This window comes from Peromyscus californicus, unplaced genomic scaffold (assembly GCF_007827085.1).
Source record: "Peromyscus californicus insignis strain IS unplaced genomic scaffold, ASM782708v3 Scaffold_22__1_contigs__length_63687245, whole genome shotgun sequence".
NCBI classification, from domain to species: Eukaryota; Metazoa; Chordata; class Mammalia; order Rodentia; family Cricetidae; genus Peromyscus; species Peromyscus californicus.
The window spans coordinates 35,899,346-35,914,810 of record NW_026294525.1 but is presented as its reverse complement, the minus strand read 5'-3'; the positions used below and the strand labels follow the sequence as shown (position 1 = coordinate 35,914,810).

Below are 15,465 nucleotides of genomic sequence, written 5' to 3'. Positions count from 1 at the left end.
ACCCCCACACACCCCCTGCCCACTACTTGCAGCTGGTGAAAGAGCTGGCCCTGGGGGTCACAAAAGTGGGAGAACTAGCCCTGCTCTTGACCAGCTGCAGCACACAGGAGAGTGGGCCCTGTACCCTGCCAGGGCAGCACTTTAAAGCTGACCCTGTTTGGGGGAAGACACAGGTGAGCCAGCCCTGAGGGCAGGAAAGCAGGAAAGCAGACACCCTCTCCCGTTTGACCCTACAGCAATCAAGAGAAAGGGCCTGTGCCTTCTTGGGCAAGACCATGGAGCTGGCCCTGGTGGTGTGAATGTGGGAGAGCTGGACTGGAGGACCTAAGAGCAAGAGAGCTGGCCCCCGCTCCTCACTGCAGGCTGCTTTGGGTGGTCTGGAGAGCTCACCTGGATGGTGATGATGGGGGAAAGCTCCAGGCTGACCAGTCCAGCTACCATCCAGGCCCAGAACCAGGGCTATGAGTTGGTCCACCCCAACATCCACCTAACTGTTGGAGCATCATGTGAATGGGATGCAACTACAGATCCGAAACTGTAGAATCTCTATGACACAGGACAACAACAGAATATCCAAGAGGAATCCCAGCGAGGGCCCATTATGAATGGTGTAGGAGAGGCCAGAGGCCTGAAACCAGATCAATAATTTATGGCAACGAATACTTGCAAGTGAAGAGGAAAGGACTAAAGGGTGGACTGTGTGACCCATTGAGCATCACTACAGCTACAACAGCTACAGCTACCACAGCCATGAGACTCTTCTGAGTTTGTTTTGGGATTTTTGTTTTGTTTTTCTTTTTGTCTTTTTGTTTTTGCTTTGCTTTTTTTTTCTTTTAAACTTTGGTTTGGGGAGATTTCAAGGGCAGAGGTCAGATGCAGGGGCGTGGGGAGGAGGGTAGGATAGTGATGCATGATGTGAAATCTGCAAAGAATCAATGCAAGTTAAAAAAATGGTTGTATTGGAAATGCTACTAACTATTTACATAAGAAATGGCATCAAGTTTCTCCAAATCTTTACAAGGAAAGACTGCTAACCAAGAAGTTTAGTGATAGAGCAGTTGATTATTATGGATGAGGCCATGGGTTCACTTCTCAGAACCACAAAGAAAATGACATGAGAAATGCAGACAAGTGGTAGTTTCGCCCGCTGTGGTGTGCATGCCAATAACCCCACTGCTAAGGAGCCGGAGGCAGAAGGATCACATCTGAACAACACAGTAAGACCCTGTCTCAAAGCAACAAAAATGCAGTTCGACATCCAACCCAATTTTATATGAATCCTGCAAGCAATTGGACAAGCAATCAAAATTTTAAGCCAATAGTGTTCTCTAAAAGAGATACAAAATTGTTTTAAATATAAAAAAACCAATTCAGTGATACCTAATTAACTTGATCTTGCCACATATGCCAAGCCTTGCTTGAAATTCAAAAAAAAAACATCAATGTAGAAAAATAAACTTACATAATCATGACAAAAGCTGCAGGGGGAATATTTGATAAAACACACTCTCAAGATTTTTATTTTAAAAAGCCATTGCTAACAAGGAGACAATATTCTGCAACCTGAAATGAACAACCTTAATGGCGAGTTACAGATGTTTTGTGTGACTGTAAATCCACCAGGGCGCTCACGCTCACTGCTAACCTTGCTTGATTTTATGCTAGAGCAGTGTTTCAATGGGAAGACGAAAGTCCGAGGAAGAAGAAATCAGATCTTACAAAATTTGACGTGCCTAAAAATAATGAAGAGTAATCTAAAAAGTGTCTATTAGAGACGTATTTTCCTAAATTTCATCAAACACAACAGACAAAAGTGAAAATATTGAAGGATTCCTAGTTTGTTTGCTGTTGTTTGTTGGCTTGGTTTTTGTTGTTGTTGTTTTTTAACTAGGTTCCCATATTTTAGGCTGGCCTGAAACTCTTTCTCCCAAGATGGCCTTCAACCTTTAGCCTCAGTCTCTCTAGTACTAGGATTACAGGCATGAGACTTTGCAGTTGTTTAAGATACAATTTATGAACCTAATGGGGTGAAAAAATTACTCAGAATAAATGTGGAAACAATGAAAATACCAACAAAAAATTTACAAACACTGCGGGCCAAAAAGGAAAGGCTTGACTTTCGAGGCATATCCAGTTCATAGATCAGAATTTTTATAGATCGTAACATCATTAATTTTCAATGATGCTAATTTTCTCTAAATGATATACTGCTAATCAGAATTCAGAGAGGGTGCCTGCAGAGGCTGACAAGTGAATTCTAAAATGTATTGAAGAATAAAAACACATCGGAAAGCTTATTCCACAGCAGTAGTTTCAAGTTTGGCTGCACTTTCTAGTCATCAGGGAGATGTCTAGGGACAGTGACACCTTACCTCTTACATAATTAAATCGGTACTCGTGAGAAGACATCCAGACACTGATAATCTTAAAAACATGTCAGATGTTTCAAGCGTGCAATCAAGTTTGAGAACCACGGCCCTGCAGCATATTCTTATACAGCATGTAAGATGAATGTTCAGTAATGCTGCAGATCCACATGCATTAAGACTAATAAACTGTGTAATGAACAGTTCTGTGACTAGAGAAGCAGAGAAGCCACTAGAAGAGACCTTGGTCTGAAACACAATGTTTATGACTAGGGAACACAATACAGGGTTAGCGAAAAGAGCTTTGCAGCCAGGTATGGTGTGGGACCCCTCTAATGTTAACACTTGAGAGCTAGAAGCAGGTGATCCCTGTGAGTTCAATGCCAGCTTGGTGCATAGAGTGAATTCCTGGCCAACCACGGACACACAGTAATATGTAACAGTAATATGCTGTCTCATTTTTTTTTTTTTTTGTCTTTCAATGTTCCTGTACTCATTAGCTCTCTAGATCTTAGCCCTCATTTCACACCATATATAAAACAATCAATTTCAGGCAGAGAACTGGTACAAAGGAAAGAGTAAATAATTGAACTTCAAGAGGCTAACATAGTATTTTCATAACTCATGATAAAATAAAAATTTTCTTAGCAACACATAATAGAAATGTAATTGTAAATTGGGCACTCTAAGAGTAAAATTGAAAACCTCCCCTCATGAAAAGGCACTCAGAAGGAAGAAAATGAAATGCTGAGCTTCACAGGTGAGAAGATATTCACAACAGAAAGCATATTAGCATATATATATATATATTTATATATATATATATCAAGTCATTAATAAAAATTTATAAACCCTTATATAAATGAGCCAGACCTAGGAACCATGTCCTAAAGAGAATATGCAAACATCACAGAATAGGAAAGAAAACGTTCTCGATCTCATTAGATACAAGGCAGACATGAACTACAACCTGGACTCCCTGAAGGGTTCCTACCAGAAAGACTAAAATCAAGACGGCCAATGACAGGAAATGTCATCAGGTGTGTTAGCAGGACCTTTCAGAGACGGCTGGTGGAAATGTAGACTGAACAACTGCTTAGGAAATTTTCCTTTCACCACCCACCCAGCACAATATACACACATTCAACATAGAAATTTCACTTATTTTTAATATCCTTGGGAACATGGATGAATAAGAGAATTTCATGATAAAATGCTACCAGTGACTTTAAAGTAGAAATAATCTAAAACCCATCAGCAGTAGAATAAGTAAACTTTGGTGTATTCATCCAATACTATATTATATACTACTAGAACAAATGGCTTGCACCTATAAGCCCAGGCTTTCAGTATGCTGAAGCAGGAGGGTCACAAACTGAAGACATGCCTGGGCTACAGAATGAGTCCAAAGCCAGCTTATGGAACTTAGTGAGACCCTGTACCAAACAGAAAGTGAGAAGAGGGTTGGGACTATTGCTCAGCGGTAGAGCCCTTGCCTAGCATGCTCAAGGCCTTGGTTTCAACCCTCAGTACAACATAAGGAAAGAAAGATAGAAAGGAAGAAAGAAAGAAAGAAAGAAAGAAAGAAAGAATGAAAGAAAGAAAGAAAGAAAGAAAGAAAGAAATGAAGGAAGGAAGGAAGGAAGAAAGAAAGGAAGAAAAGAAGGAAGGAAGAAGGAAAGAAAGAACAAAAGAAAGAAAAAGAGAGAGGAAAGGAAGGGAGGGAGGGGGAGAAAGTGTGTGTGTGTGTGTGTGTGTGTGTGTGTGTGAGAGAGAGAGAGAGAGAGAGAGAGAAGCAAACCATGATCCACTGCAAATAAATAAATTGTATAGAATAGTATAGATTAACTTTACAATACATGTACACCAACCAAAAGAGTACATACTATAATTTTCCATTTACATAAAGATTATAAGTAGACAAAAGTCATGGAGTATTGGTTAATTTGGGGAAGGATTAGATAACAATTGAAAAGTATATAAGATGAGTCTTCTAGAATACTAGTGGTTTTCTATTTCTTGGGTGACAGTTACATGGATGTACTTATTGTGTGGAAATACATTTTAATTAAGTGATAACATAGTGGTAAAGTCATAAAGAACAAAGACAATGATAGGAACAAATTCCTTTTATAAAAAAATATGAACTACCACTTCTTCAAGTTAATATATAAAATCAAGACAATCTAATAAAGGTCTTCACTAGATTTCTTAAAGAATCAGTTGTTGTTTTTTAAATGTACTTTAAAAGTCTGTGAACAGCTAAGCCAACTTTGGAGCATGTAATAAAAACAAGGGTGTCAGAAAAACAAGGGTGTCAGATGTACCCTGAACATATATTAACCAATTTCACAGCAGCTATTCAAAAAAATCATATGAGTGGGAACAAATAGTTAACAAAAATCAACTAATATAACAGAAGAGGTATTTCCAAGACAAATGATGCATATGTGAGCATATTATCTGATTTGGAAGCAGCAAGATGGTACTGGGAAAATCTGACTGAACATGTCCGAAAAAGGAAAATTGGGTCCCTGTACATCTCATAGCAAAGCATCCTGCAAATAAACTAAAGACCAAATATAAATTCTGAACCTGTTAGGTTGTTACAAAAATTCTTCCTAGATATAGAGGAAAAACTTCTTCCATAAAGCCCTAAAAGCATGAGACAAGAAGCAATTGATGGCTGGCTTAGAAATGTAAGTTCTGGTGTCATAGGAGGTAAGTGTGATAAAAGATGGCCTAATCCCAAATAACCAGTTCACAAAAACTTAAGTAAAATCTGAAGGTGACTAGTACAAACTTTTCAGGGGTGTGGAGGTATGTAGGTGTGCATGTATCAACCTTTTTTAATTTTTAATTTTTTTTGGAGGTAAGACTGAATCATTACTCCCTCACTTGTTCCCACTGGGAACTGAAAACATCAAAACTCAATATATTGGATACACTGAACCAACCCATGATCTATTCTATCCTAATCATGTGCAGAACATGCATTGTTACAGTGAATACAATTAAATCCTTTGTTGCTGTTGTTTGTTTATTTGTTTGTTTGAAACAGGATTTCTCTGTGTAACCCTGGACTGGAACTTGCTCTGCAGACCAGGCTGGCCTCAAACTCAGAGATCCACCTGCCTCTGCCTCCTTAGTGTGGGGATTAAAGACATGCACCACCTCTCCCCACTACAAAATACCCATTTTAAAACCAAGTATTTAAAATCCCGTTCTTCACATATAACTTATTGACTACTGTACTTAAAATGAAAAACAAAACAAAACAAAAAAAAAAAAAAAAACCAGAATGACTGTGTATTTCCACTACACTGAAAAGTCAAAAAATTGGAAGTCTAACTATGGGAAGTCGGGGACAGCCCGTGAGTTCAAAAGCCAACCATTGTTCATTTCCTTGTCATTTGACTAGACCCAATTCCTTGTTTTTCTTTAATTCTCCTGTTTTTGTAAGCAGATATAGATACCTACCTAGAAAATGTTTTCAGTACATTGTATGTAATCAAACTAACTTTAAAATGCTAGAAAACATTGGGGATTTTACGTATTACAGTAAGTTACACCAAAATTCACCAGCCTGCCAGTTTTAAATAATTTTCAGTGAACTTTAACTTTTCGACGCAGATTTTAAAAGGGATTTTGTGGTCACTAGGCACTAATTTCTATATCTTTAAATAAAATTTGCCACTATTTAAGGAGTTTAGAGCGGGCTCACTACAGAAAGAGGAGTATAAACACAAGGCGATTGTAGAAGTTGTTCGGAACATGGCAGCACTTATTTGTAAGGACTGTGCCCTTGATAGTCACATTCATTTTGGGTGAAGCAAATATAGTTCAGTTGTTTTCTTTTGTTTGTTTGTTTGGTTTGGGTTTTTTTTTTTGGCTTCTGAAAAATAATCTAGAAACAAGTATCGACAATGTTTTTTGGATACACCCAAACAATCCATGATCATAGCTCAATCTATTCTATCCTAACCATGTGCAGAACATTCATTATTACAGTGACTGAAATCAAACCCTGTGTTGTTGTTGTTGTTGTTTGTTTGTTTGTGGAGACAGGGTCTCTCTGTGTAGCCATGGTCATCCTGAAACTCATTCTGTAGACCAGGCTGGCCTTGAACTCAGAGATCTGTCAAGTACTAGGATTAAAGCTATGTGCCACCACTGCCTGCTACATCTGACAAAATGCCCATTTTATATTGATTTTTAATACCATTTTATACCCCTCCTCGTTTTTTATTTTTTTAAACTGTGTTACAGTGATTTCCAAGGACTAGGCAGAAGTAGCATATCATTTGTATTGACTTGTTGAATGCCTGTCGATGAAAAGATCACAATTCACATAGTTCGGCATCCCCATTCTTCTTACAGCCTTAGTTTCTCCTTCACCAGCCACTGGGTCTCCACTATTCAGTAGCTCCTTAAGTGTGTGTGTGTGTGTGTGTGTGTGTGTGTGTGTGTGTGTGTGTGTGTATGTGTGTGTGTGTGTGTGTGTGTGTGTGTGTGTGTGTGTGTGTGTGTGTGTGTGTTCACCCTTCCTTTAGAGAACTCAGATTTGTGTTTGTGGGTACAATGAGGTTCGAACCAAATAGCCACAACACTGGGGTTGTATACATAGCCTTTCAAGTATCCTTTATTAAAAATCTCTCCCATGAATTCCCAAGGGACTTTATAAGAACTTTCTAGCAAGTTAAAGAATTAGGAAAATGCTTACCTTCAAAGTAGATGCCTGACTGGATTTCTAGGACCCTGGGGAGGGTCCTCAGGTCCAGGGAGTGGACAAATTCTTCCAGCGATAAAGCCATTGTTCTGTCTTGACTGGTGTATAGATCCGATTTTTAGAAAAGCTCGTGGCTTCTGGATGTCATTCGTCTGCAGTTGCCTTCTTTGCTCATAATTCCTCCCTCAGGCAGACAGAACGTCAAGGGGGAGCCCAATCGGGGTAGAACAGCCTTCGGTGGAGAGGTACTTGTCCACAATGGCCGTTCTTCACAATTTCTGCCTGGGGCAGAGAGGAGATCGCACTGGAGCCAAGCAGGGAGGAACAGAGCAGGGGAAGACAGAGAGGACAGGCAGGAGGCAGAGTGGGTAAAGCCCCCCCCCCTTTTTTTTTGTTCTCCTTGTGGCTTCATTTCCTTCTGACTCTGAGGTAGAACAGGGTGGGGGTGGGGTGTGTTTGTCTGAACCCACACTACCCAAAGTAATGAGGTTGGCAAGTTGCGAGTGCTTGTGCATCCACAGCCGTGGTAAGACTGTGAAGAGACAGTCACCTGTGGTGTGACCACCGTACGTGGCCAGAAGGCAGGAGCAATGTCTTACCTTAAAAATGGCACTCCATCACTTCATCACCCCTCTGCATCCAGCGTTGAGCTTTGTGTTTTATTTGCATACTCTTGGCGCTTTTATATTAAACTTGATTACAAAAGAGGCCTGTGTCAGCTGTTTTTAGAAATCTGATGCTCAGAAGAAGGCTAGAAACCACTTTTATCTTTCCACATTAAAATTTTTGCTGAGCCTTAAAGGAAGGTGGGGGAGGGTGTTATATGAAAAGTGACTCAGGAATTAAGTTAATGGGAACTTTCTGGCCTCCGCACTGCGAAGGCCAGTATTTAAGAGCAGTGATTAGAAGCATGACTCTTGAGCTTAGCCCTTCTTTCGACTTACAGGCGAACATTTCCTCTTCAAGAACTCATGTGTTGATTAAATGTAGATTTAAAAACTAAATAAACTGTCCAAGCCCCAAATTCTACAATTCTGCTCTTACGGTCAAAATTTAAAGTTGAAAATGCCCAAAGCTAAAGGAAAACTTGTGAAAATTAATTTTTAACCATCAAAATTAATCTATTTGTTTTCTTTTTTATTTTTTAAAACAAGATTTCACTCTGGAGACCAGGCTGGACTCAAACTCATGCCAATCCTCTTCCACTCTGTGCTGGGATTACAGGCATGTGTCACCACATCTAGTTTAAAGCAGCTTTGTTGTTGTGGTTTTTTTTTTCTAATTAAACTTTTATTGATTTTTTTTGTGTGTGTGTGGATTTCACATCATGCATCTCGATTCAATTCACTTCCCAGGCCCTTCGAATCCACCCTTTGCCCTGGCAACCTCCCCCACAAGATAAAACAAAATAAAATGTAAAGGAAAAGAAAAATCTCATCATGGAAGCTGTGGTGTGACACTGTGAGTCGCACAGTATACCCTTTAGTTCCTGCATCTTACTTACAAGTGTTCATCGCAGTGAATCAGTGGCCTGGTTCGAGGCCTCTGGTTTCTGCTATACCCTGGATACTGTGAGCTCACTGGGACTCCTCTTGGATATCCAGTTGTTGCCCTGTGTCATGGAGATCTTGCAACTTTGGGTCCTCAGGACCAGTCCCATACACGGGGTCGATGTTGGGATGTGCCAACTCATGGCCCTGGTTCTGAGCCTGAGTGGTTGCTGGGTTGGTCACCAGGATGAGCTCTCTGGAATCATCTGGCTAGTTCACTCTGTACAGTAAGCAGCAAGGGGTGGGGCTGGTTCTCCTGCTTTCACACCTTCAGGGTCGGCTCACCCAGACTTACCCTACCAGGGCTAGCTCTACTGTGCTGCCCAGACCAGATACAGGGGCCACTCTGCTGAGTGCTGTAGCTGGTGAGAGTCAGGGCCAGCTCTCTTGTTCCTACTCTCATGACCTCAGGGACAGCTCTCCCACCTGCCACAAGTGGAGAGGTGGGGCTCCTCTCACTTGCCCACACCACCATTTGGCAGTTGAGGGGTGGGGGCCAGATTTCTCATGCTCATATTCTCAGAGCCAGCTCACCTCACTGGTACCTTCTGTGGGCAGGGTCAGCTCTACTATGCTGCCCAGGCGAGGTGCAGGGCCTGCTCTCCCAAGTGCTCCAGCCAGTGAGGGGGTAGGACCAGCTCTTCCACTCTCATGACTCAGAGACCCCTTCTACTGCCTGGGGAAGGTATCAAGGGGAAGGGGCAAGGGGAGAAAATCTCTCCTTCCCCCACACCAGCTCACAAGTTCTCATGAACTCAGGGCCAGATCTCCCACCTGCTACTGGTGGTAAGAGGCAGGGGTCGGGGAAGCATCCCCATCCCATCCACCCCCACCCACCACCTACCCCCCACCACTGCTCAGGACACCATCTGCCAGATGAGGGGTAGGGTCAGATCTCCCATGCTCCCATTCTCGGGGCTGGCTTACCTGTCAACAGAGTTAGCTTGCTGTGGGTTTTTTTTTTAATGCATTCTATTCTTTGTACTTAATTAAAAAGTATTTTAGAAGTTACACATGCAATTTGAAGTGAGAGTATCTACGTTTTCCAGGTAAATAAAGGAAGATTGGTTGAAGTGAGTAGAGTTGAAATATGTTGACATTGCTTACTCTCCTCACAGAATGGATTCCGGGCTCAGTGCCTGACGATGGTATAGCACCTACCAAACTCTTTCTACTTCTTATAGTCATGGTTGGCCCTTGTTGCAATCTGCCAGCCTTCATTCTGTGCAAAACTAGGGTTAATGGCAAATTGCTTCAAATGTTTTCTGCCAGTAACTTCTACATAATCACTCGAAACATTTTGTCCTCTAAATCTCTCAAGCTTGAATAATCTGTCTTCTGTGCCCTTCTCACCTAAGTCTGGGCCTCTCACTTGACTGCAAACACTGTTTATAGCCTAGTGGTATATTTCATATGGCTTTAAAATATGGAAAGGGCTGCCTCTTGAAAATCATACATTTATTAGAGTTGGTGCCACAGTAAATTTTATTTGGTATGTAATCAGTGCCGGATTTCACTTGATGTCTTTAACTTCTAGCCAAAGCTGGAAGACTCCACTATATCATCAGATGTTTATATGTATTCATTCTGCCCCTTTTCTGCTTTTCACCACAAAGATCCTCCCTGTATCTCAGAATCTGGTTTTCCTGTATTCTCGGTCGTAGAGTTAATGATTCCACCATTTTTTAGGAGTGCCACGCTTAAAGCCATGTTTGAACAGACACATTTCTGACAGCTTCAAAGTCCCTCGAGCTCTATGGGTGACAGTCCTCAAGACTACTTCTCTGACCTTGTCCTGTATTGCCACTGCTGCCACCTTAGCCCAAGTTGTTACTACTTCTATCATCTCAAAGACGTCCTGATGTGACCAGCCACGATGAAATGGGCAAAAGAGAGAAATGACTTATAGTGAAATGAATTCCTGAAGTTCAGTCATGAATACAGACATGGCAGGTTTAATCACAGTCAGACTATTGAACGTTCAGAAACAAACAGACTATATGTCACAATTTCCAATCTGTAGAAAGTAGAATTTCAAGCCAGTAAGAGGAAGAAAGATGTATTTTTCAAATGATTGTTAAATAATTGGGGAGAAAGAGAATTCCAAAATACTCTGTAAATGAAAATTAAGACAAATTTTAAATTGAAATTTAAAGGTAAAGAAACCAAAGTCAGGGATAGGAAGGCATGACTGAGAGTTTAGAAGAGCTTCTCCTAAGCATTAATTGAAGTCTTAAAGGAAAAGGCTAATGAATTTGACAACAAACCTTTGAAATATTTCTATAAATCAAAATGTGATTTTAACAAAAAGTGTTTACTCAGCATAAAGCATTCACTCAACATAAATAATCCGTGGTCTTGATGTCCAAGTAGCACATATCAATCATTGTGCAGAATAAAGGTGTTTGGATACTTCTGCTTTAGACCCTGAGATGGTATCTGATCAACTCTTTTAACAAATTCTTTGGAAAACCCACATTTCTTGCAAAGCAATTGTAAGAAGTAGACAGCCTGCCAGAGAAGTGAGGATAGGAGTCCTGGAGGAAGGGGGATGCCATGAGAAGAACTGGGGGTTATACGTTTCTCTCCTTCCAGGCTTTTGTAGGTTAGTATTTGGTACCAATGAAGAGGCTAGAAGTGCAGCAAAGCCTGGTGACAGAGAAGGAGAAACTGTGTCGAGGTTTTAGCAGCATCTGGCAGGTAGAGACACCGAATACTAGAATTTTGGACAAATGGAACATCAGGACAACTTACAGAAATACTCTGTTCTGCCCTGCTTTCACATTTGGGACTTTTGCCTACTCAAAGGCGTCAGAATGTTGACTGTATGCAACAGTATGAGACTGTATGAGGTACAAAGGGGCCAAACAACACATCCACAAAATGCCTCAGAGGAGACATGGCCTGAGAGAGGAAGGAATAAATGCCAGCAATGGTAGCTGCAGACTCTGAAGGCTGTCCCACAAACAAAGAAGTGAATGGCCCCATCGAGAAAAAGTCATCAGAGTACCTGAACAAGCACACACACACACACACACACACACACACACACATATGTATATGTATATATATATATATATATATACAGATATATATATATATACATATATATGTATCCTTAAAATGGCATCCAGGAATTAAATATATAATTTAAAATATAATATGGATACCATAAAATAAAACAATAGTACGCAGAAGTGGGGAGAACTGGCAGGAGAAACATAGGAACAAACTCACAAGGTAACTCAATTACTAGACTTATTTGTGCTGAATTGAACCACGTGGGACATGATGGGGGCATGTCTACATCCTGCAGCGTCAGATACTTTGAAGGCTAAGATGAAGAATCACATTAGCCCAGGAATCACAGTCTGGGAAACTCAGCAAGATCTTGTCACAAATAAAAATATACTAAAATAAAAAAAGAGGGACTGAAGAATTAGCTCAGACGTTAGAGCACTGACTGTTCATCTGCATGACCTGGGCTCAGTCCCGAGCATCCACAGGGCAGCTCACAACTATAGGTAACTCCAGTTCAAGGGGATCCCATAGCCTCTTTTTACCTCTGTGAATGCCACACGTGCATGTGGTGCCCAGCCATACATGCAAGCAACACACACACACACACACACACACACACACACACACACACACACACACACACATACACACACACATACACGGGCACACAAAACAAACAATAATAAAACATAAAAATAAAATAACCTTGATGAGCATGTTGCAAACTAGAAGATAAGAAGAATTTCCACAGGAAAAAGTATCAAATAAACAGAGTTGTGAAATAGAATAATTAAGAATCAACATTGGGTTTAATAGCAGATGGGATCTATAGTAAGAGGATTAGTGTACTGGAAATAGAGGAGTAGCCGATATTTATGTTATAGAGAGGGTTTTGTTTCTTTTGAGGGGCTTGTTTTCTTTTTATTTTTTTTATTATTCAAAACAATTTTTTAAACTTAAACATATTCTGATCATATTCTTCCCTTTCCCCAAGTCCTTCCAAATCCTTTCCCCATCCCTAACCACCTGACTTTAAGTTCTTTCTCCAAAAACAAACAAAAACTCAATACAATAAACACCTCACACAAACAAAATAAAACTACCCCCCAAAGGAAAAAAACAAAATGAACAAACAACAAAAACACCAAACTGTAAACAAACAGAAGCAGCACGGGAAAAACAAAAGCAAAAACACGTGGAGTCCGTATGTTGGTCAACTACTCCTGTCCTGGAGTGGTTGATACACCCAGTGTCACTCTATTGGAGAAGACTGATTTTCCATCTCCCAGCAGGTATAAATGACAGTTCAGTTGTTAGCCTTTACCTAGTGGCTAGGTTTACATTCATTCATTTCTAAAGAACATAACAAAACAAAATATAATAAGATAAAACAAATACTATCATCTCAAAGTTGGACAAGACAAACCAACAGAAGGAAAAGAGCCCAAGAGAAGGCACAAGCCTTAGAAACCTACTAGTTTGCACACTCTGGAATCCCACAAAAACGCTAAACTGGAAGCCATAGTGTATACTCAGAAGGCCTGGCACAGACTCATGCAGGCCCTGTGCATGCTGTTCAGACTATATGAGTGCATGCGGGCTTTGCTCATGTTGATTTAGAAGGCCTTGTGTTCTTGGTGTACACCAATACCTATGGTTCATATACTCTTTCTGCCTCCTCTTCTGAGGGGTTCACTGAACTCTGAGGGATTTGATGGAGACATCCCATTTAGGACTGAATCTCCAAGGTCCCTCACTCTCTGTGTAATGCCTGTCTGTGAGACTCTGTATTTCCCATCTTTGGCAGGAGGAAGCTTCTCTCATGATGGCTGAACAAGGCACTAATCTATGACTATAGCAGAATATCATTAGGAGTCATTTTATCACTACAATTTGTTTTTTAAAGACCAGTTATTTTTACCCAAGGTCTATGGGCAATCTAGTTGCAGGTTGTAACAGGAATCTTAAAAGTTCTTATTAATAAAAACAAATCTGAAGCCAGATATTGGGGTGAATGCTGGAAGATCAGACAAGCAGAACAAGTCATAGCCACCTCACCTGGACAGTTTCTCAGCTGGTCCTGTTTCTCAGACTGGAAGCCTCTGAGTCCTCATCCAGAATGAATCTCAGCTGAACTGTGATGCTCAAAGCCTAAAAGCTTAACCAGCCAAATGCTTCTAGTTTCTGGTCCTTATGCCTTATATACCTTTCTGCTTTCTACCACCACTCCTTGGGATTAAAGACTTGCTTTCTGGGATTAAAGGCATGAGTCACCATGCTTGGCTGTATCCTTGAACAGATGAATTTCTGCCTCTGGAATGCTAGGATTAAAGGCGTGTGCTACCACTGCCTATCCTGTATGTTTAATATTGTGGCTGTTCTGTCTCTGACCCCAGATAAGTTTATTAGGGTGCACAATATTTCGGGGAACACAATACCACCACAGCAGGTTCTTGGGCACCTAAGCAGTGTTGGTTGTGAGTTCCATCTGGAGTGGACCTTAAGTCAAATTAGATATTGGTTGGTTACTCTCATAAGCTTTGTGCCATCCTTGTCCTAGCATATCTTGCAGACAGGACACTATTGTGGATATGGGTTTATTTCTTTTTTTTTTTTAAGTAGAAAATACGAAGAACATCAGAGACTCTCGGCTACAGTGAATAGGCCTTGTATATGAGAGGAGAGAGAATAAGAAGAGAACCTATATTTTAAGAGATAATGGCTGGTGACTGTCCTAAGCCAAACAAATCATAAACCCACATATTCAGGAATTGTCAGAAACATCACAAAGAAAAGCAAACCATGGCACATTATACATTTCCCAAAGCCAAAGTCAAAACAAACACCTTAAATGTAATCCTCTGGTTATGCAGGAATTGGGTGAGCATCGTCACCTTCACAGGGTCACCAACAGCACTACAGCTTCATTTAATAATGACAAAGCGGCATAGCTTCCAAATATCCAAGGAAAGACTAAACAAATGAAAAGGACCACGGTCAGAGCAAGGGACATTCACACACTCACCTGAGTACTGGCTGGACCAGGTGACTGACTGGGAACATCCATCATGCTGAGAGGACAACATGCAGTTACTCCTGCATATTGTAAGCTGCTGTGTTATACACTGAAATCAATTTGGCCTGATTTACCAACTACACATAATTAGATACTGTATTAGTCAGGGTTCTCTAGAGTAACAGAACTTATAGAATGAATCTCTCTCTCCATACACACACACACACACACACACACACACACACACACACACACACACACGCTCATCAACGAGGCTGGATGTCTCAGCTGATCTTCAGTATATGTTGGAATTCCAAAGAAATAGACTCCAATGCCATCGAAGGAACAGACTTGCTTGTAAAGCAAAGAGCAAAAGCTTCCTTCTTCCATGGCCTTTTCTTGGCTTCTAGCAGAAGGTGTGGCCCAGATTGAAAGTGTATCTTCCTGACTCAAGATTAGGATCAAAGGCATGTGTCTTCCTACCTCAGAGGTCCAGGTGAGAAGTGGATCCACCCACTTCAAACCAAGCAGACATAATCTCTCACGGGTGTGCCTTCCATACCTGGATTGTAGTTCATTCCAGATGTAGTCAAGTTGATCACCAAGAATAACCATTACAGTTATTCACTAATATTCCTATGTATCTTTAAACAAAACACTTATTGCTTAGCTGGCTGGGGCTAAAGGGGGCAAAGTAACCAGTACTATTCCAATTTTTTCAACTGAGCTTGGGAGAGTTCTTGTTGAGTAAAGCAATGTGCACCCACTAGTCTTGCTCCTAAG

General features: G+C 40.8%; 1 protein-coding gene across 1 annotated transcript in view; it reads right to left on the bottom strand.

Moving 5' to 3' along the window:
• Window positions 1-7,180, bottom strand: part of Themis (thymocyte selection associated) — a 187,622-nt gene extending 180,442 nt beyond the window's left edge. The window contains exon 1 of the mRNA XM_052750638.1: window positions 7,090-7,180. Within this exon, the coding sequence (XP_052606598.1) occupies window positions 7,090-7,180 (91 nt within the window). The remainder of the gene's footprint in view (window positions 1-7,089) is intronic.
• Window positions 7,181-15,465: the final 8,285 nt, after the last annotated feature.